The 22,406-nt window shown below is 40.9% G+C and overlaps 2 protein-coding genes across 7 annotated transcripts in view; both read left to right on the top strand.

Annotated features, from left to right (window-relative positions):
• The window catches only part of lyst (lysosomal trafficking regulator), a 48,597-nt gene extending 42,194 nt beyond the window's left edge, over window positions 1–6,403 (top strand). For all 5 annotated transcript variants that reach the window (XM_067525536.1, XM_067525537.1, XM_067525534.1 and 2 more), the window contains 14 exons: window positions 401–645; window positions 824–890; window positions 979–1,135; window positions 1,489–1,629; window positions 1,726–1,943; window positions 2,036–2,266; window positions 2,392–2,581; window positions 2,663–2,799; window positions 2,935–3,033; window positions 3,480–3,619; window positions 3,762–3,859; window positions 3,961–4,117; window positions 4,215–4,286; window positions 4,394–6,403. In XM_067525536.1, coding sequence (XP_067381637.1) covers window positions 401–645; window positions 824–890; window positions 979–1,135; window positions 1,489–1,629; window positions 1,726–1,943; window positions 2,036–2,266; window positions 2,392–2,581; window positions 2,663–2,799; window positions 2,935–3,033; window positions 3,480–3,619; window positions 3,762–3,859; window positions 3,961–4,117; window positions 4,215–4,286; window positions 4,394–4,532 — 2,091 coding nt within the window. In that variant the 3' untranslated portion in view covers window positions 4,533–6,403. The remainder of the gene's footprint in view (window positions 1–400; window positions 646–823; window positions 891–978; window positions 1,136–1,488; window positions 1,630–1,725; window positions 1,944–2,035; window positions 2,267–2,391; window positions 2,582–2,662; window positions 2,800–2,934; window positions 3,034–3,479; window positions 3,620–3,761; window positions 3,860–3,960; window positions 4,118–4,214; window positions 4,287–4,393) is intronic.
• A 713-nt stretch (window positions 6,404–7,116) lies between these two features.
• On the top strand, window positions 7,117–22,292 carry LOC137138589 (guanine nucleotide-binding protein G(I)/G(S)/G(O) subunit gamma-4). Of its 2 annotated transcripts, none has more exons than XM_067525540.1 (3): window positions 7,117–7,411; window positions 8,797–8,902; window positions 17,645–22,290. In XM_067525540.1, the coding sequence occupies exons 1-3, from the start codon at window positions 7,326–7,328 to the stop codon at window positions 17,771–17,773; spliced, it is 321 nt and encodes a 106-aa protein (XP_067381641.1). In that variant the 5' UTR covers window positions 7,117–7,325; the 3' UTR covers window positions 17,774–22,290. The 2 variants fall into 2 exon arrangements, with proteins under 2 accessions (XP_067381641.1, XP_067381643.1); XM_067525542.1 differs by lacking the exon at window positions 7,117–7,411 and adding an exon at window positions 7,436–7,953 and having other exon boundaries at window positions 17,645–22,292.
• Window positions 22,293–22,406: the final 114 nt, after the last annotated feature.

The raw sequence follows: 22,406 nt of genomic DNA, 5'->3' as shown, positions 1-22,406 counted from the left end.
GTGCTCATTAGCAAATGATACGACTAGAAAAAACTTGTGATCTTGTCAGTGTTTAGCCGCAAGACTTGCCATTAACGATCTCCTAAGCTTAGTAAGGGTTTGCACCAGTATTTTTCATATGGAAATTTTTGTTTGATTTAGTAGAAATTAAGTGTTCTATGTTTCCCCCCGAATCATAAGCTTGGTTTGGTGGAGGTGCTTTAGCTCTGAGTTGACCAATGGAGTAATTATTACCTCCCTTTTAGCACTAGGTTCATTTTTCAGTGGTACAGGAAACATAGAGACGCAGCAGGTTTAATTCAGCAAACTGCAACATACAGAGTACATTTGTGAGTCAGTCCTTCCTCTCATGTTTCACTTTGGTCCATGAAATAATCTTATTTTCTTCTGTGCGACATAGTTCCGTGATGATGTCTACCACAACATCCTTACCTCTGATCTGCCCAACCTACTTGAGCACGGAAACATCACGGCGCTCACACAGCTGTGGGGCTCGGGTCAAATATCTAACTTTGAGTACCTCACACATCTCAACAAACACGCAGGCCGCTCCTTCAACGACCTTATGCAGTACCCAGTATTCCCCTTTATCCTGCGAGATTACACCAGTGAGACTCTTGACCTTCAGGACCCAAACATTTACAGGTCAGTGCTGGATGGCTGGAAGAACTGAGTGGCAAAACGACCACTCAGAAGTCAACATATATCACAAGGAAATAAGCCAATTGTCACTTGTGAACATCACAGTTCACTTACTGTTTTGCTTAATGTTTGCTTAATTTTGTTTAACTTCTTAATTTAATTTCATCTTGTGATTGTGTAGGAACTTGAGCAAACCTATTGCAGTCCAGTCAAAAGAAAAAGAGGATCGCTATGTAGATAACTACAAGGTAAGGCCATAAAAATAGTTTTAACATGCTTTACCTGAGTGTATTAGTTATCTTAGTAAGAAAACGCATCACCGTGTTTGCTGTGCAGTACCTGGAGGAGGAGTACAAGAAGGGCATTCGTGAGGATGACCCAATGCCTCCCGTCCAGCCTTACCACTATGGCTCACACTATTCCAACAGCGGCACAGTGCTGCACTTCCTGGTGCGAATGCCTCCTTTTACCAAGATGTTCCTTGCATACCAAGGTCAGTCACACAAGAGAAGACAAAAAAGAAAATTTAAAGCCTTGGAAAATAGCAAGCTGTAGTTTCAACAAGTGCTGTAAATGTGAATGTTGTGACACAGGTATTAGCCATGAAAGGTCACTTCATTTTTATACTCTTCTCTGATCAACTCTTCACCCTTCCCCATCTCATTTTTATTTCCTCCTTTCCTGTTAATTATTTTTTCATTTATTCGTCTCTCTCCTCTGATCCTCAGAGGCATCTTTTATGTGATCGTAAATGTATTCAGCAAGCGTGGTGTCTAAGGTCATGAAAGGAGATCTTTTCAATTAGTGAGTTGAATTTGTAATTAGATTGTCTTTGGCCTTAATCAGACCAGAGCTTTGATATTCCGGACCGGACGTTTCACTCCATGAACACCACGTGGCGCCTGTCCTCCTACGAGTCCATGACTGACGTGAAAGAGCTCATACCTGAGTTTTTCTACCTCCCAGAATTCCTGGTCAACAGAGAGGGTATTTTTTCCATTTATACTTGAATACTTTATACTACCTTTTACACCTGCAGAATTTTACCTTGATTTTAAAAAGTAACACTCTTTGCCTGCGCAGGTTTTGATTTTGGTGTTCGTCAAAACAGTGAGAGAGTGAACCATGTAAACTTGCCCCCCTGGGCTCGGAACGATCCACGTCTCTTCATCCTCATCCACCGACAGGCGCTTGAGTCTGACCAGGTCTCCCAGACAATGTGTCAGTGGATCGACCTGGTTTTTGGGCTCAAGCAGAAAGGCAAAGCTGCTGTCCACGCCATCAACGTCTTCCACCCAGCTGTAAGTCGCTGCTAATTCTGATCTTTGGTGGAATAACTTGGAAAATATCCGAGTTGTTGTTGTTCACACCAATTTTACCTCACTTTTTGCAGACATATTTTGGCATGGATGTTTCAGCTGTAGAAGATCCAGTGCAGCGACGCGCCCTGGAGACAATGATCAAAACATACGGACAGACACCAAGGCAGCTCTTTAACACTTCTCATATCAGCAGGGCTGGTCCCAAACTCATGATGGAGGGGGAGCTACCGGCAGCCATGGGACTACTGGTTCAGCTGGCCTTTAGAGAAACCAGAGAACAAGCCAAGGAAATAGTCTGCCCGGTAACCTGCTCTGTGCTGGTGATGATTGTGGAAGTCTGCTGTGTGCTTGGGAAGAAATTACTTGATGCATCAACCATGAAATGATCCGCTGCTCACCTGGCAATTTCCTCTCTCCCCACCCACAGAGCCCACTGCCATGGATCAAAGGACTGAAGTGGGGTGAGTACGCGGGCTCGCCCTCCGCTCCAGACCCAGTGGTGTGCTTCAGTCAGCCACACGGGGAGAGATTCGGATCCCTGCTTGCTCTGCCAACGCGAGCCATCTGTGGGCTTTCCCCCAAGTTTTGCCTCATGATGATTTACAGCAAGGAGCAAGGTAGCAAGTCAGAGTGGATGTACATGATGTTTTGCACAGTGTCCTGCTGACTCCATTAATTTTATGTTCTCTACTCTGTAGGTGTTCGGAGCATGCACAGCACAGACATCCAATGGTCAGCCATCTTAAGCTGGGGATATGCAGACAATATATTGAGGCTGAAGAGCAAACAGAGCGAACCACCTATCAACTTCATCCAGTGTTCACAACTTCATCAGGTAAACAGAAAAATCCAGAGCAGCTGTCAGTGAAAGGAAGTGCTGAAGTTAAACAAACCCCTTAGTAAGAATGCACCAATAAGCTTTAAGGCTACTCATTCACTTTGTCCAACTGTCTCTCTCCCTCTCCTTCAGGTGACCAGCTGTGCCTGGGTGCCCGATGGCTGCCAGCTATTCACGGGTAGCAAGTGTGGAGTCATCACCGCCTACAGCAACCGCTTCACCAGCACCACGGTGGGTTTCCATGGTGACGCCCCCCTCTAAACGTCCGCTTCCACATCAACACCCAAGCCACCCACCCACCTCCCATTACACTCCTCCTCTCTCTTCTCGTTAGCCAGCCTCAACATATTCAAACGTTCAGCTTTATTAGTCACATCACAATTGCCCTTGCAACGCTTTTCCACTGAGCCTATAAGTAGGATTAGGGGTCTGGGAGTTCAGTCATCACAGAGGCTTTTTTATCGGTCCCACCAAAAAGCAACTACATTTCCTGTTTTTCTGTCCCTGAAGGACGTTTCAGTAGCAATTTGTCCTGTTCAGAAAAGCTTGTTAGATTAATTAAGTTTTTTTGTTGTGTTTTTTGCATGTGTAAAACCTAAATATCACACTAATGCAAACAGGAAATTCTTTAGATTTGCATGACCTGTGTATGTAGTCTCATATATGTGTCTCCATAGCCGGCAGAAATAGAGGTTGAATCTCAGGTTCACCTGTACGGACACACTGGGGAAGTCACTACCCTGTTTGTCTGCAAACCCTACAGCATCCTCATCAGTGTCAGCAAAGATGGCACCTGTATTCTCTGGGACCTTAACAGGTCAGTCTATCGTGTGTGTGTGTGTGTGTGTGTATGTGTGTGTGTGTGTGTGTGTGTGTGTGATGAGACAAACACACGCGGTGAGATGTGATGAGAAATGTAGAGTTATATATAACCTCTGACCTGTTGTGTGTTTCGTCAGGCTCTGTTATGTACAAAGCCTCACAGGCCACAAAAGCCCAGTGACTGCTGTGTCTGCCAGCGAGACCACGGGTGACATTGCAACAGTCTGTGACTCAGGTGACAAGCCCCTTGGAGTGTTTATTGCATCACATGTTCAAGTTATCTGATTGTGTTTAGGTCATTGACATGAGTCATGACTCCTGTTTCTTTGTCTTTAGTGGGCGGGGGAAGTGACCTGCGTCTGTGGACAGTAAACGGTGATCTGATTGGTCACGTCCACTGCAGGGAGATAATTTGTTCTGTGGCCTTCTCCAACCAGCCAGAGGGGATTTCTGTCAACGTCATTGCTGGTGGGCTAGAGAACGGCGTTGTCAGGTGGGCAGAAACTGTTATTTATTTATTTTTTTTAGGATTATATTTCCCTTTTATTATTCACTGAACTATTCACACAAATTTTTTTAAATATTTTCAGGTTGTGGAGCACGTGGGATTTGAAACCAGTGAGAGAGATCACCTTTCCCAAGTCAAGCAAACCCATCATCAGGTAATTATCTACAACCATCACATCTTTTTTTTTCTTTGTGCCAAACATTCAGTTGGATTTTCTTTGGGAATTATGTTGACAAAGATGTCCTCTCCCATCTACCTCAGCCTGACATACTCGTGTGATGGACACCACCTCTACACTGCCAACAGCGAGGGTACAGTGATGGCGTGGTGTCGGCGGGACCAGCAGCGCATGAAGTTGCCCATGTTTTACTCTTTTCTAAGCAGCTACGCCGCAGGCTGACTGTGTACCTGATGTTTACGACTGTCCAGTTCTCAGCAAGAGGAGCTCCACCCACCTCCTCCACCACATCCTCCTCCCTGTCAGAGCAAAGAGGACATGTCAGCATGGCCTCAACATCCCTGAATCCTCCCTGACTTTTAATTACAGCATCACAAGCTGAAACCTACTCAACCTACCACAGACACTCCCAGCATCAAGAGTATAATATAATAGTATTATATGTACAGTATATAAAAATATATTTATAAACACTGAAGTGGATTGTTGAGAGAAATGAGGTTGCATTTTAGGCTGCATCACACAGTTTTATGAGAGTGTCTTATTTTGTTTCCTTCTGTCGAGTTTATGTTGTCCAGAGATCTTTGCCTGATGTTACTTTGGCTGATTTCTAGTAAGCTGCTACCGTCTGGCTGAAAACCAGACCCAAAGTGTTGAGACCCCCGTCTCTCACCTCAGTGGTGCCCAGCGCTCCCGTAGGGAGGCATCTGACAGATTGCTGCCGGAGCACAGCAAGAGCTTCCTGCTGACGCTGCAGCAGCAAGGAGGGAGGGAGCCACTCCTCACGTCTGTCACAGGGAGAGGTCCCGCTCTGAGGGAGCGCGATGCCGCTCTACTGGGCTGTCTGCTCCACTCAAGTCTGAACACTAATGTCACGGGTCTGCATCACTTTATATCTGAGCTCAGTAAAAGGATGGAGGGGGGGAATTGTACCTTGTGTTGCCTGTTGTTCTGTCCTACTTTTGCATGCTAGGGTGATGCTGACCTTGACTGTGTGTATGTGTTGTGACATTTGCTGTCATGATATCAAATCTTGCCTTGGCTGAAGCTGTCCTCCTGCGTTGGGAAGTGCTTATATTTATTATTTTATTACCCCCCCTCCACCACGGAGGCTCATTTCCTCTTCTTTTCAGCACTAAAACATTTCACTACTCGTTGCTAAGTTTCTAAGAAAACAAACCGCATTAGACGCCCAAAACAAAAATCCCCTGAATGTGTCCTCATCTTGTGCATTACATAAAGGTTGCAGCAGGTGGGAGGGTGCTGGGGTTTTGAGCCTAACAGGCTGAGGTAACAACAGTTAGCTTTTCCTTCACTGATGTGACTTAAAGCTGATTTCAGGATCTTACACTACACTGACCAGCCTGGAGAACAGTAGACCAAAAGTTGTTGAACCTATTAATGGATCCATGCAGCTATTCTTTACATTCCCACCCAACTTACCGCACTTTTCAGTTTGTCTATTATTTGTCAAAAATTTTTTTATCAGTTATTGGTAAATACAAGGTGATCCAATGTTCTGTAGTCTTAACCTGAAACTGAGCTTTGATTTAATTCCACTATTAAATCCAGAGAGCAATATTATACACAAACATGCAATAGGTCATTTCATATCAAGTTTCATATAGAAAAAAAAACAGGAGATTGTTTTAACACAACTGTGAAACAAGTTGTTTTGCCTTTGTGCTGACTGCAGTGAGACCTCTGTGATAATGATGTTGAACATTTCACACTTTGTGTTTGACTTGTTTACAAGAAAGGGAATATTATGATGTCATTCCTTTTGTGTTGTTTTGTTTTCTTGTTTTTTTCTGTTCGCAGCTCTACTCTGACTCATCATCATTGCTGTATGAGACATGTTACTGTGTAGGTTTACAGTGTTTTTATTGTGTGTACAAACAAAAGTGTATGTTTGTACAAACTTTTTTCCTCTTAAACATCAACAAGACTGAGTTTTGATTTTTTCTTTTTTAAGAAAATGGAAAAAAGTAGAGGGGTAATATGATACTGTTTTTGTGTTTTCTGACAGAAGAAAATTGTGTTGATAACTTGAGCTATGCATAATTTAAGATCATTGTCTTAGGTTGCTTAAATTGTGTCCTTTGATTGACTTCTTTGGGCTGGTTTTGCCGTTTGGCAGCGTGAACTGATTTCCTGAAAGGTAATGTTTTGTTTGTGTGTGCGCGTGTGTGTATGAATGTATGAAAAAAAACCAAGTGATGAGTATATTATAAATATATAAATATATATATATATATATATATATATATAAATTTGAAGACATATAACATGAACACCACCATAATACATCATGTCCTATATGTTAGTATCTTACTTTGTGGGAGGAAAGATCTCGGGGGCATTAAAAACATGACTGTAGTTGGTGCTGCAGAAGATCCTGTATTAGAGCAGAAGCTTAAATTGGGAAAACAATGGGTTTGGCTCAGATTGTTGTAATTGGGGCTTTTAAATTGGACGCAAACGCTCTCAAACAGCGACGTTGTTGTGGCTGAGGCCCATCAGTTACTATAAGGGGGTGGGGGACCCGGTGATGTCAAAGCTGATGTAAAAATTAAATGGGGAAGCCTGCAGATCTCCAGTGGCTACTGCAGTAATAAAGCAAATTAGAAAAGCGGAATCTTAATTTCACTAACGCAGTTTTGGTGCATTTAGGGTCACTTAGTACAGTAGAAACCCATCCTGACGTGTTGCTGCTGCAGCCGCCGATCGAGTGCTCCCTGCCCCACAGCCCGTATCTGATCGTCATACAGAGGTTTCCCCCCCTGCTGCATGCGTAACATCTCTCCAAGTCCAGCCGTGGTGCTCACCAAGACCTCTCCGCTCGGATCTCATCTCTCCTACACGGGAATACGCACGACTCGCACTGCGCGAACCGCTGAGGCGAAATTAAAACGCCAGGATTCACCTCCGCGGGTTCAGTCCAGAAAGAAACGAGGCTGGGATTTCCATTTATCGTTTGATATTTGACAGATCCTCTTTTCTCTGTGCGTGTGTATGTGCGTGTGTGTGTGCGTGCGTGTGTGTGTTGGGTGGAGTCAACCCGGAATTCTCCAAATTGTAAAACCATTGGCACATTTCAGGTAGGTCTGCGGCTATAGCCTACATTAATCAGTTAGTAGCTGTGCAATGCAACGAAGCATCGAGAGATTATTGTATTATTCCTCTATGCAAAATCTCTAGTTGTTTTCATAATCTGTGTTTTGCTGTTGTCTGCTTTAACCAGGGCCCGTGGCTCGCACCGTGTGTGTTCACAATTTAATCCCCGTAAAAATTAGAGTGGCTTGTGTTTGACAGATCTGCATTCATAATCAGCATCGCTACATTTTGGATGAAACGCTTAATGTGCCAAATGCATCCGTGTGAGCTTCAGGGTGGACGAGTGGAGGGGAAACCTCAATGGCAAAAGGCCTGATAGCTTTCCTACGAGGTTGTGATGAAAAGCTATAAATTAGCTTTGGAGGCACGAAGGGTGGGATTGGAGAGAGAATTCGGCGTCTGCATCCACAAAACATCTGCTTTAAAAAACATCTGCATTAGAATTTGAGATTAAATGCATTTAAATTCGATTTGTGTAAAGGAAAAAAACAACAACAAATGAAGGCAAGCAACAAAAAAATCCATAGTGAGTATGAACTGCTTCAACATCACCGCACCTCAGTGAAATTCCTCAGATTTTCACGCACATTATTACAAAATGTGTGTGTGTGTGTGTGTGTGTGTGTGTGGTCAGGTGTCATCCCTCTCATCTGTGGCTGCCAAACATTTTAAGACTGGGGTGGGGGTGCTGAGGGGGCCTGAAATGCCATTTACATACATATGTCTACAGAAGGGCTGACTGCAGTGGAACAGATTAAATGTCCTGCAGTTGCACTGATGCTCATTGTGGAGAAAGTTGAGAAGATGAAGGCAAGGAGTGGACAGATCCGCTCTGCTCTGTAGATGCTGAGATAGAGGAAGCAAAGTTGTACGTTTGATTCCCTTGAAAAGGTTCAATAACTGACTTGAATCAAGAATTGATACAGTGTGAACCCAGCAGTGTTGAAATTCACCAGAACCCAGTGGTGAACTGAGCAGCTCCTTGGAGGTGTGTGTATCTTAATGCTTTTTGCAGTTTTGCAGAAGTTCTCTCCCTCGCTCACTATTGCACAGAATACCAACATTTCTCTGAAGGGGATTAAGGAAAACCGACCATGCGTGAACACTGACTGAGAAATGACACTGTCCAGCTGCTCCCTTCAAAGCTCTTTCTTTAGATAAAATGGAGCTTCGCTGCTGTACAGCAGATTCCCCTGGACAAAATGGGTCCTTTAAATTTGAAAAAAAAAAAAAAAAAGGTTGTGCCAGAGAATGGCTGCTCCAAGGGGGGCAGAGACATCGCCAGGGGGGCTGCTGCTGCTTTCTTGATTTAATGTGATGTTCATTGACTCTACGTGTCCCCCTTTTGTGCCTCTATTTGGCGTCACAGGAGCACCATGAAGGACGGTATTGCCAACAACAGCACGGCCAGCATCTCCCAAGCCAGGAAAGCTGTTGAGCAGCTGAAGATGGAGGCCTGCATGGATAGAATAAAGGTACTGGAGTTGAATTGTCGTTAACATTTGTCGTCTATGAGCAAACATTTGCATGGTTCTTTATTATCAAATCTGCAATATGTGAAAGCTGATGGGTGGAAATTTAAACGTCAAGTTTTCAGAGCACTCCATGTGAGGGTGAGTGACACTCATCAGCTCTTGGCAGCCATTTGTATTTTTTATCTTATGTCTAAACTAAGCACCAAAATGGTTTTACGTGCTTGGAATTGGCACCATTGTCATATTTGATTGTCAAGGTTTAATATTATCACACAATATAATGGACATTATTTATTGCCTCCATAGGTAATCGTCAGTGAGCCACACTTGGTGACATGCTCGTCTAGAAACCTTTTAGGTTATGTCAAATCAATCCCACATATGCAGTGCTGACTGACTGACTAAATGTGCTTTATTCCCCAGCTTAAAATATTCCCCACCCACTGTTGCTGATTGATTAAAAACCGGAGTTCAACTACTGTATTTCAAAACATATGCGAGCATTTAAAACTTGTTTGCTGCTGCCTTAGCCGTCATGTAATCTGTGACAAAATATGTGTGCTGCCAACGTGTCATTTAAATACAACAAGGACAAAATCAAAAGAGGTAGTTCAGTCTTTGGTGTAATATGACTGAAATCATTGATGCCACTTATCTTCTGCTGTAAATACACATGAAACAGGGAAATAGTAAGCATTGCTAAAGTCTAGTAATCACCGCTTTATATCTTGTTATGTGTGATTCATAGAGAAGATTGGATTGCTTCTGGCCAAGAAAAACTACCCTCTAAAATAACTAAACTAACTTCTGATTTGTGAGTTCTTCCAGAGGTACAGTACTGGAAGTGGGTTTCCACCATTTACAGGCTAATTGACACTTACCAGCCACCGGCTCCAGACTCATATTTACTGAAAACAACAGTATCAGTATCCAGGATGGAGAGTTTAAAAAAATACACCAAATTTATGCGCCACAGACAGAGAGATTGACATTTTTTTATGGCCCAAATTCTTCTTCTTTCTCAAAGGCTGGCAACTACATTACGCACAATCCAAGACTTGGCCGGAGTAAATGAATTTTTCTTAGCCTAGTTTAGAGTAGATTCTTTTACCATGCGAGGACTGAGTTCACCTTGAAAGCACCAATGTCTCCTGTGCACAGCTGGGACAGCCGACAATTCCATCCGTGGTAACTGAGGGGGTGAACCCAGAGGCACGATGGTGAATGTCGGCCGCTTGTAACGTTAGTTTTCTACCAGTGTGACTCTCTTCTTTTCTGCCCACGATGCAGGGTTCCTCCTCATCTTACCTCTCCGGTGTTTGATTTCTGTAAATGTGAAGCAGGTTTGTGACCTTGAGGTTCGTGGTTCAAATTTCTAAACTTGGCAAAGAAAATGTAGACAGTTAAATAAGCCACAGCTCAATACACTTGGCGTCCTGTAGCTCTACTAGACTGACAGATAAAGAGCACTTATCAAACAAACACGGATTTAAAACTGTGTTCCCTCCATAATGTTTATGGTGGAGGTCAGTCACCATGTTTTCAAATGTCATAAAACTGATAATGTACATCATCTCACCACTCTATTGACCCATTTGTAGAAATTTCATCACATCCCATTAAAAGGCTGTTTTACCTTAATATGTCCCTGGGGTGTGTTGGGCTGGTTCTTCTCATCCATTTCCATAAATGACCTCCTGCACACCCAAAGGCCGTGTCATCGCTCACTCATTTCATATGCTCCTCACAAGCACGTCAAATGACGGCCACCCCCAACCCAGAGGCTGTTCACTCCGCATTTTAGCTGGGCCCAGACACGTGCCGTATACTCCGGTTATCCCCAGCTCGTAATCAAGGTTTAGAAAATGTATCTGCAAGACCCCTGATTTCACTTACAAGTCAACTCTTTGACACCGAGTCTCATTGTTGCATTTCAATTTTATCAACCTTTTTAATCACCAGTGATTATGTCAGTCAAATAGCCATGACTTAGCTACACTTTCTTCTCTACAGACTCAGTTGTAGATCAGGCCCAAGATGCATCAAAGAATTGTTTGGAGTTTAAACTAAATGTGTTGCTTAAGAGAATGGAGACAATGAGTTACAGACAAGTGTGAGCGTGAGAGATCTAAATTACTTCAAACAAAACATTATAAACATCATGTCATAATCTTTTTTACATTATTTATTTGGCTACACTTTATTTCCCCCTTTCTTAGAAAAAATTCCCGTAAACTTTCCTTCCTTTTTTAAAGGTTATCTGATTTTTAGGCTTTAAACTAGAATTTTCCAATGAATCTTTGTTTTTCTTTCACATATACTGCACTTATTTCATAATCCTAATTTCCATTCTGAAAATTAGTTTTAATCTTTCTTTGAATCTCTGACACTGATGTCTGTTAACTATTTCCACTTACCTAAAACAACTTCAGCTGCCCAACAGGTAGTGAATAACTGCACATTTCCATGTCTTTTACCAACCACCCAGGCTTTTTGTGGAAAATTATGGGGAATATTTCCAGGAAATTGTGTGAAAGTAAACAGTGTGTGGGGGGGAAAAGCTGTAATTTTGACTCTGACCCATTGGTAAAAAGCTTTTAGTGCATAGCAGTAAAATGATTACAAACCATATCCATGTTGCCATTACATTGGCAAATAAATCATAACATAGTTAGTATTGTTTCTGAATGCAGTAGTAACGATTTAACCTTTTAAGTACCTTTTTGTTGTTTTGTTGGGTACAGGACAGAGATGACAGCATTCAAACAGCAGACGTTGGGATCAACCTGATCATAGTCTTAAAGACCCCAGTAGTTACTGACTTTTGTTTAGCAATTTCTCTGCAAATAAAATAACCAGCCACCTCTGCTGGTAGCTACTGCAGCTAAACGAAATCCACTACGGGTTTTTACCACTGTGATTACGACCCAGTGGGACATATAAATATAAATCACTTGATGTTGCTAATAAAAAAGGAGCTAGACATTGTTCAACTGCACACAAACTGTAGTAACCAATCTAACATTGGACTGTTAAAAAAACTAATTACTGAACTGACTGACTTCCAGTCTCACCTCCACATTTTTTGTATTTAGCTGTTACACATGTTTTCCATTAAGAATAAAAACATTAGTACAATTAGTGGTGATAGTGATCATTACAAAATATCCACTAATATCTCCGTACAGATCACTGCTCTAGAAAGATGGCAACAGCATCAAGTGTAACCAGGGTGTGGCACTCTATCTTGTAAAATATTTATTGCTCCAATGTTAAATGAGAGCTTGCATAATAATTGGCTGCCGTGCCCAAAATAGGATGCAAAGTACACAAACACCTTTATAGTACAGCTGAAGGTTGTTGAACGGTTGTTAACATAAATGAGCTGAGAAGAGTGTGTAGATCACACAGCATCTGAACAGATGTCACTTTTACTGTCACCTCAGCATCTTATGGAAAGAGACACGGCAGACATGAATGTAAATGATCCCTAAATGTCAAAGTTGTTTGCTTTTTTTCACTCAGCTCCATAGATGCTCTGACAAATGTGTAAAGGTCTACAGTGTCATTTGGTTGCAGAGTGCATCTTCGTTCTCACGTGAAAACCTTTGAGCGCCAAAATGTATGAGTTTGTAACCTTTTTTTTTAATGAGTAGACTTGTTAGGTGGCCATATTTGGGTTGTACAATACATTTATTTAAAAACCCATAAACTATAACCAGGTTCAAAGGAATACTTAATGAAAGTCAAGGAGAAAAAAAAACGTGACTGATCAATTCAGCATTTCAGGCTTTAGGCAGTTATAAATAATCTAGTCGTGTTATTTGTGTATGATTTTTGCACATTCACAAGAAAAAAAACTCCAGTGCCTGATGAATTAAAAATAGCAACAGTTTTAGTTGCAGCAGGATTTCACATTTGTATTATTTTCTCAGCAGTGGTTGGATGATTGATAGGCAGGCAGCTGTTTGTTCCTTAATAAGCACTTGACACATCAGATGCAAAGATCTAAATCATTTTTTATTAACCACCCCAAACAAGAGCCACTGAAGTCGAATGTGGCTCTAAATGAAAGCAGAGGAAAGTACAGAGAAGGACAAGAAAACAGATAGTTGGCCATGTCTGCCGATCCCTTAAATTTAATTAAGAGCTCTGATGAGGAAGAGTATGTATCAGCGACAAGAGTGGTCTCTGTGCTGCTGATTGAGGGATCACCACATTCTCATTAATTGCTCAATCAGCCAAAGGAATGTGATCTGTGCTAATTAGAAGGACTCTCCTTCCATCATGGGGCTGCAGTGTAATTACAGTCTGTCTGGGCCTAATGACACACACCATGCAATAGCACTTTTTGTCCTGTGGGGCTCCCGTTCTCTGCAGAAACCCTGGCTGCAGTTATGTTATAATATGTGATAATAATCTTTTGCATTTACTTTGATTATGAGAATAATTAAGTTGTTTACTTGCTTTGGAAAAGATGGTCTTTAGTAATGTCTCCATTTTGTGCAGGCCTCCAATTAATGATTAACACGGGTAGTCTGGAGACACAAAGTATTTGAAATCAATATGGAGCTAAATAATAATCAACCATTTTGAGTAGTTTTTAATATGTTTTTCCCCTAGTGCTTTGACTATTACCTTAATTGAATAAAGTTACATCCAAATTTGGGGTTTATTTCATCCTTGAGTTAGTCACAGTCTATATCAGTATATTGTTGCATGTAAACTAATTTACTGATGATTTGACATTTATTTGCTATATTGATTTTGCCTCTCATACTTCAGGAAATGCAAAACCTGCACTTTCCACCAAGTTCAGAGTTCAAGCTCTAAAACAAGTGTGTGTTTGCTTTTAAAGCATGTCTTTTCAGCTTAAACAAAGAAAATGTCACGTGTGTTATCTGAAATGTTGTGAGTAATTTTGTCAGCGGCTGAGGAAAACAGGAACAGAACAGCAGCACATGTGGTGTGACATAAATAAGAAAGACACATTAGGTGGAAGAAGGTATCCAGCTACAGTAGTTAGAGCAGAAAGGCAACAGAAGCAGACAGAGAGGTTCTGCTGGTTACACTCTTATAACTCTGGTTTTAAAGTTTATAGTGGTACTTTCTTAAAGAGCATACAGGATGAAAATGTAACAGTGCAATTGAGTCTGGGGAGCACACTGTACATGTGTTTGTGTTTTTTGCCAAATTAGCAGAGTAGCAGTGTACACGCATTCGTAATGGCCAAAGACAATGAATCTTAATGTACTTATGGCCAAATACCTGCTAAACTATTAGTCCCATCATCATCAGCTGTGCTTTAGTTGCAAAGTAGCAAATCTGTAAAATATCAGCACAGTAGTGTTCCCGCTGTGAGTGAGGTCGAACATATTGGTATCAAGTCTGATGTAGAGTTCGTACAGTCTGTGCCTCAGAGAGCTCCTGCCGTGGCTGTAGACTCTTAATCGTTTCCTGTTGAGGAATAGCTCAGTGGTTTTCAAACCATTTGCTCTGTGTGACCCCTAAAATGAAGCAATGACCCCACATTAGAAGTTATGGTCTTAGTATGGATGTGAACTTTACCACAGAGATGCTGGAGGCCCCTGAGGAGCTGTACTTCACAAGACTGGAGAAAAGAATGATTAAATATAATTTGGTGTAACATTTTATTTAAACTATAGCCCACCTGTCATCACCTTGTAATACGTGATTTGTTTTGGGGGAATCCCAAACTCCAAGTAGGGAACCATTGAGAACAAAGACCCAATAGAAACCTTAGAGAAATTTTTCTTCAGAAGATGGAAATGATGTTCTGGTATTTATAGGTAACAGTTTCAGTATGAAAAGCTTTTTATTTAAGGTTAAAGGATAAACTAGAATTTATTTTTTTTTAATATTATGAACTAATCCCTAATACAAAACTAACAATGAATTGATCCTAATAACACTGCCTGTGAGGCTAAAGCCTGATGCAGCTCATTGCTCTGTGCCAGTTCTGGGCTGTATTTTAATCCATAGCTGAAAAATTCCAACAACAAATGAACCAATTAATCCTATTTGATTAATGTTAATATCGGTCCATTTTCCACTACTTATCTGTGTGTGGCCTCAGTAGCAGCAGGCTCAGTAGGCCAACCTAGACATCACTTAGACCAGCCACATTCTCCAGCTCTTTCTTAGGGATCCCGAGGCTCTCCCAGGCTAGATGATATAAATAACAGTGCATGCTCAAGGTCCTGGTTTGGTGACGCCAGAGGAACCACGTCAACTGCAAAAATCAGAGAAGCAATTTTCCTCAACCCGGCTGCGCCTTGAGATTCTATCTAAGAAAAATCACAGACAGGCTCAGTGAAACAGGACAATGCTGAAGAAGGCCAACCCCAACTGAGAACTTGTTTGACTTATTCCTCACTCTGGTTATACAGAGACCAGGTGGTCTACTCCAATGACTGAGGCCCCCCATACTCCCACAGTACTTCCTTTAAGATGTGCTGAGGCATTCGTTCCTAAGCTTTCTCAAATCCACAAAACACATGTAGGCAGGATCCCATTTGCCTCAATAGGGGTAAAGAGTAGGTCCACTGTTCCAGGACCAGGACAGAATCTGCATTGTCAACCAAGGTGTTAACCAAGACAGTCCAACAGTGTCCAAAATCTTCAGCATCTAAGCCCTAAACTCATCCACACCTGGTACCAGTGAAGAGGGTCTTTTCTACCTCAGAGACCTCTGCCAGAGATACGAGTGACGCTTCCCCCAAGACTGCCTTCTCCTTAGAGGACATGCTGGTTGGGTTTAGGAGTTCTTCATAGTGTTCCTTCAATTGACCAATGATATCCATTCCCCTTCCCTAGAGCCAGCTCCCGTGATCGGCATGCCTGGGTCCCCAACCTTGCTGGCTTGGTGGCTTCCACCACATCCCTATTCTTTCAGGTAGTGGGTCCATATAGTGGTGGATTCATGCTTTTTTTTTCTTTTGGGGGCAGGCCCAACAGTCCAAGACTGGCAACCAGGTGCTTTCTGTCCAACTCCCTGCCTGGGTCTGGTTACAAAGGGAGCCCTGCTTTTCCTATTCCGGGCAATGTGACTTAGCTTAGAAAATACCCCTTTTCTAAATTGCTTTTAGCTCAGCTGTTTTAATAGAAATTCTGTGAAAATTAAAAGTGAAAGTGCGAATTTGTGCCATTTGAATACATTTGAATTCTAATAGGAGTAAATGGTTTTGGAGTAGACTAATCACAAAAAATTGAGTAACTGAAAAATGCATTTGTAAGGTTTGATTATATTAAGAGAAATGTACTGTATAATAGCACCACCCTTGTTCCTCGTAAAATGCAAAAAAAATCAGAGCATGCAATAATAACAGTCCTTTGCAAAGAGTATTTTATTTCTGCTCTGATGACAATAATGTAATAATCCATGTTAAAGACTAAAGCTGATCAGGCAGCATGATGGATTTTGTGCATTGTATTCTCTTGTGAGAGCAGCAGTGGGTGAGGTGAGTTGGCAAGCAAGAGATCAGATGGCTCTGTCCTCCACGTAGATCCCTAAGCCCTCCCTGTCCGTCTGATACAGCTGCTCCTCTACCCTCCATTTGTGACCTCCCCCTCCCGCAACCTCCCACTCAGCTCCCAAGTGGAAACCTACCTACAATCTGACTGTACTTTCAAATTTATAGTCACTGTTTGAGTTTAAATACCCTACATAATGCAAATATTCACCTTAAGGGAGGAAGTCTGTTTTATGATTCATGCCATTTCAGGAGTGAACTAGTGTTAATCTACATCTTACCCACCCCTTTGGTCAAAACTGAATTATTATCAATTATTGATGATTGCCATGAAATCTGGCACAGAAATGGATGCTCCTCTGAGAATAAATCCTGATGACATTTCCTCTGGCACCGTCATCAGGCCAGATTTGCGAATCTAAAGACGTCCCCCATTCGTTGTAGCTGTACTTTGTGTTCCAGCCATCTATTATATTTAACTGCTTATCCTGTTCAGGCTATCCCATCTGTCAGTGGGCGAGAGGCGGGGAACCCCCTGGACAGGCCACCAGTCTATCTCAGAGCCAAAACAGAGAGAGACCTGCACAGACAGACAACCATTCACATTCATATACGGCCAATTTTAGAGTCTCCAATTAACCTAACATGCATGTCTTTGGACTGTGGGAGGAAACCAGAGTACCAGTAGGAATCCCATGCAAGCACGAGGAGAACTTGCAAACTCCACACAGAAAGGCCATAGCTGGCTGGGGGTCAAACCAGTGACCTTCTCGCTGCGAGGCGGCAGCTACTTTGTGTTTATTGGGTTTTAACACTTTACTATGTAAACTAAAGTTCATGTTATTATTAAAATATACAAGTAAAAAAAAGCTTTGAATTTTAGTTCAGTCGTTTTCTGACCCTCCTGGGCTTAGATGTGCCATGTTTGGAATCTCTAGTGGCTCCCTCTAAATAGGGAAGTCCTCTCAATGTCTCTGTCTGTCTTTGATACTCTAATAAAAATTTCTATATTAAAAATGAGAGAAATGCAAAAACTTCTGGCAAGACTTAAACTTTTGAGCCACAGGACTGAAAATCTTAAAAAGTCACCACCCTGATGATGATTTAAAAGATGCACATGCAGAAATGGATTAAGGTTAATTTTAGTTTATTATTTAATTCATTATGGACATTATTTTGTACATTTGAAGAAGCCAGAGAAGCACCTCATCACCTGTCCATGTCCTTTACCTTTGTCTCAACATTCCAGGTCTCCAAAGCAGCTGCAGACCTGATGGCGTACTGCGATGCCCACATACGCGAGGACCCCCTTATTGTGCCTGTGCCCGCCTCTGAGAACCCTTTCCGAGAGAAGAAGTTCTTCTGCACCATCCTCTGATGACCTGCTGGTAGATCTGTGCAGGTGCAGGCATGGCGTTGCCTGCCTTCTCTGTCTTCACCACACCTGAAGCCACTGGCCATAGGCGTTGAGTTGAGTTTTGCCAGGTGGACTTTCTGTTGTCGGTCAGCTCTGTCCTGGTGGCTGAAGGTCTTGGGGGAGTCAGCTACCAAACAGGCAACCCAGTGAGCGTATCATGTCTTGTTAAATAGGTTTGTTATTGCTTTGTTATTAGAGAACAGCCTTGCTCAGTGCTTAATGAGATGAAAGATGTTTTTTCTTTTATTGTGGTAGATCTTAACATGCCTCAGGAAACAGAAATCTGCCCGGTGTCTACGACTTTTTTTTAAACATTTATTCTTCTTCCCTTTACCTGAATAAAAAGCATTAATCTTTGTATTATCTTGACCATAATTTGAGTTAGTTTTTAACGTGTTACAATGCACAGGTTTTACTATTTGTAGCGACATTTACTCAAAGTCCCACTGAAATGTCACACTTCCCAGTGGCTTTGATTTCAATTTGCCTCCAGAGTCAGTACAATTAACCTGCTCATTTTAGCACCGCTGTACCATCAGATTCTGATTAGAGCTCGGAAACTTTATCTCACGTAGTAAATTATTTCAGTTTGTGCATACGCCACTCGTAATAAGGAGGAGGTAGCTGCACATGGGTTCTGCTGCAAATAAATAAATAGACTCTCTGTTTATTGAAAGGTGCAGAACTAATGTTTCAGCAGCGAGATGAGTTCTTCAGGGTTTCACTGTGCAAACAACCCTCAAGTCAAAAATATTTATGAGCCTTCCTCCTCCTCCTCCCCAGGTCCGTTCTAATGCATTCTACCTTCACGGCTCTGTTTGATTTACTCTTCATATTCTTCATCCACATCAAATTAGAGGCACTATCAGTTAATTCTGACGGCCCGACTGGAATATCTTTACAAGCTGCAGGATGTCTTTCCCCTCTTTATTCCTTAAGGGTCCTATTTGTTTTCTGGGCATGTTTCCTGAGCCTGATTCTTTTTGCCTGTCCTAGAGTGAATGGCAAGGCCTTTGACATTAATGCCAAACTGGAGGCCTGCATGTTTCTCTGCTCCTTTTTGACAGTCCCATCTGTTTCGGAGGGACTGTCAGTCTTGTAGAGTGTACAGTATGTTACAGTGCCAATTTTTGTGAGAGCAGTGTGATCTTCATACTGTGGTCCCACAGCCTTTTTTCTGTTTTGTTTTGTTTTGTTTTGTTTTGGAAGAAAAAGCACACTGTTGAAACATTTCCTTTACATGGTAGTTAAATAGCATTTGCGAATTTTTACGATGAATTGTTATGATCCATATTAATATTGTTATTATTAGTAGTATTATTGAATATTTGTCGCACCGCACTGACAGCTACATGACGTGTAGTGCTACTAAGCTTGTATGATACTTAGGAAAAAAGACATTTATAAATCATGCAATTATTGATACTGAGTATTTTTTAAAAACAGTGGTACGGGTCGGTTTACATTATATGATCCCTTTGGCGGTTCAGGCTTTTTGCGTCATCATTTGTGAAAAATTAATGAAAACTTCTCTGTACTTGAATAGTCATTGCATTAGGAATCAAACTCAGATACAGGACTGACACAAATGCGACTATTGGACTCTAAATACTTTGAAATAATTATTAATATTATTGCCTATCTGCAAACCTGAGGCTGACCTCAAACTACTCTCACTGACCTTATGTAAAGGATGGTGCCAAATCTGAAACACCACCTGTAAAGGCTAGAGGTGAATATTGCATGGATTTATTTCTATCTATAACAGAGAGACCTATTATGATATGAAATATTGCCTCTTCATTGACTTTCTGGGTGCTAGTCTGCACACAATAATTTCACTGGAGTCCGGATATGTGCAACTGTATTCATGAATAGTATTATCATTTTGGAGGGGAAAAAAGCATTTAAATAGCAAGCTTTGTAAATCCTTTGATGGATCAAATGAATTAAAGGAAAATGGCAACCAAAATGTGCTGTGTGGTCAGTACTTGTGCTTCATGTCCCTTACTGACATTTTGAAATATAGTCCAACTGTCACACTGATAACATGTAAGGCCACCGCAGATCGTCGTTGGTGTCATACAGGAACATGACATTCTGGAGTGTGGTGGAGACCTCCTGTGGCTGAGCTGAACCACAGGCCATCTGGATGCACTGTTCATGTGTTGTGGCAATTTCTTGGCAAAGGATTATAATTCGGTTTTGCCTCTGCAAAATTTGCCCTCCACAGTTTAGATGAATAAAAAAGCAACGCATCCACCGATTCCGCAGGTTGCATCAAAAATGTCTCAAATCTTAAGTCAGAGCACCAACCACTGAGATCAACATTCAAATTGTGTGTGGTTGGTTATTTAGTGTGTCCAACCATGCATGTGTTTCCAGCCTCACCTGGGAGCAGACTGAAATAACCACTTTTTACCAAGTCTACTCGACAGCGGTCATTTTTTGTAAACACTTTGGAGATGTTCTTTCACTAAACGTCAAGGTCTAGTGATCCTGTCAGAGTCAAAATTGCTTTTTTATGGGCAAAATAAGCCATGAACACACAAGGAACCTGATGATTTGCTTGATCATACAGTAGGTCACATTCAAGTAAAAAAAAAAAAAAGAAAAAACAAGCAATTACTGAATAGACTTGGTGAGTCAGGTATCCCTGTACCAAACCACAAGAGAGAGACCAGGATGGTGAAGAGAAGCAGAGAATCTGTTTAAGCTTAAGCACATCTGTGGTGTGGATTATTATCTACTTTTATTTCAAATTAAAGACCCTAAAACTTAATATCTTAATTAGCGTCTTAGTAAGAGTTATGGATTCCAACATTCTAAATTTAGAACAGATTTATTTATTTATTTCACATTAAGCATTTCTGTATTTTTTTTCTATGACATTCTTACTGCTTTGAAGTGGCAGCTGGAAAAAAGCGTGTTATAAATTTCTGTGCACCAATCAATTATTAGTTATTTAGACTTTGTTGATAGAAAAGTACTTAGGATTGAAATCCAAGCTTTATAGAGCTGTTTCCCCAATTTTATTAACTACACTGCCCAAAATCACAAGTGTGGCACCTTATTTCCTCACATGCCACGTTTTGATGATAAAATCTTTTTTTAGGAAATGTGGTTTTGTATACTGACAACTTAAATTAGAAAATCAAGAAGTAGGTCTCTGTGTTATTTTGTATGCGCATCTTTTTCAGCTGGGACCAGACTGGATAAAAAAAGAAATGTATATAGATCTGGATGAAAGTGCAGTGAGTGTTTTGAACATTGCAAAGCAAAAGAGAAAGGCACTGCATACACATAGGTTGACATAGTATAAATAGAACATAAATATGTTTCAGCATATAAATAAAAAGTTAAATAAGAATTGGGCACGTAAACAACAACCTAGACAAGGGTTGCGTAACTGCAATATGGAGCAGGATGTTAGATTGTGTTTCAAGAAAACCTGCACATGCTATGAGTAACCTTTGCTCTGAAGTCCTTTTTAAATGAATAATGTTTTTCAGAAATAGAACTAAATCATAGTAATGAGTGTATCTATGAATACAACCCCCCCCAAAAAATTATATAATGCTCAGAAAAGTAATTATCTTCAGGACAGTAGGTTATCTAATACAGTGAATCTGTGCTGGAGCAAATTTCCAAATTGAGCACTGAGCCCCCAAAGTGCATGCAAAATACAAGATAATAATGATAATTTCTGATAAGAATATTTCTAGCCTCGGAAGGATGTTTTGCATCATTGCGTCATTTTTCTAGAAAAGGTGGTAAACATTTTATTTACGCAACACTAGAACACCATTAAAATCAGTACAAATGAAATGTTTACAAGCATGACAGCAGGCACTTTTGGTGGCGTGGCCCAACACTGGGGCTTTCAGAGTCGGAAGAGATCCTCCTCAAACACCCGTCTCCTTACACAAAGAATTCTGTTTAAATTATTTATCTACCGCACAGAGGTAAGAGTTTAAGCAAGTTATGTTCTAACATTAAAGCTGTAACTTGTCACCTGGGTTTTAGGGGGATAAAATGATTCATATGTTAATTTTCTAGTCTGCGTTGAAGGTTTTTCTTGTGTCAAAAGAAATTATTGTGGTTTGAAGCAAAACAAACAAATAAACACACGCATCTTTGCATGATAAACATGGGACGGACCGCTTTAGACTAAACTTTTTAACAGTGTTTTAGTGTTTCAATTTACTTTCGGAAACATGTAATAAACAATTTATTCCACTTAAGATACTATCCTGTTTTCTTTAATGTGGGTTGAGTGGAAATAGATAGTGCTTAGAGGTGCTTCATTTTTTATTGCAGTCATACTTAATAGTTAAATGTATGGTCTGAATCTACTTTGGCATGTGGATTTATTTATTTTACTAACTTTTTTACACAATTGAAATGGCAAGTGAGACAATAAAGTATATTGATGTTTGCATTTGTTTCTGCAGAATGTGTACATTAACTTGGAGAACTACATTTTGCTGTTCATTTTGATTATGTTTTAAAATCTGTACTTCAATTTAAGGAAAATATAAATAGATGAATAAATTGTATGATTAAAAAAAATAAAATAAAATTTTGAATGTGT

The sequence above is a fragment of the Channa argus genome, chromosome 1 (assembly GCF_033026475.1).
Source record: "Channa argus isolate prfri chromosome 1, Channa argus male v1.0, whole genome shotgun sequence".
In the NCBI taxonomy this organism is placed as follows: Eukaryota; Metazoa; Chordata; class Actinopteri; order Anabantiformes; family Channidae; genus Channa; species Channa argus.
This window is presented reverse-complemented; position numbering and strand designations above follow the sequence as displayed.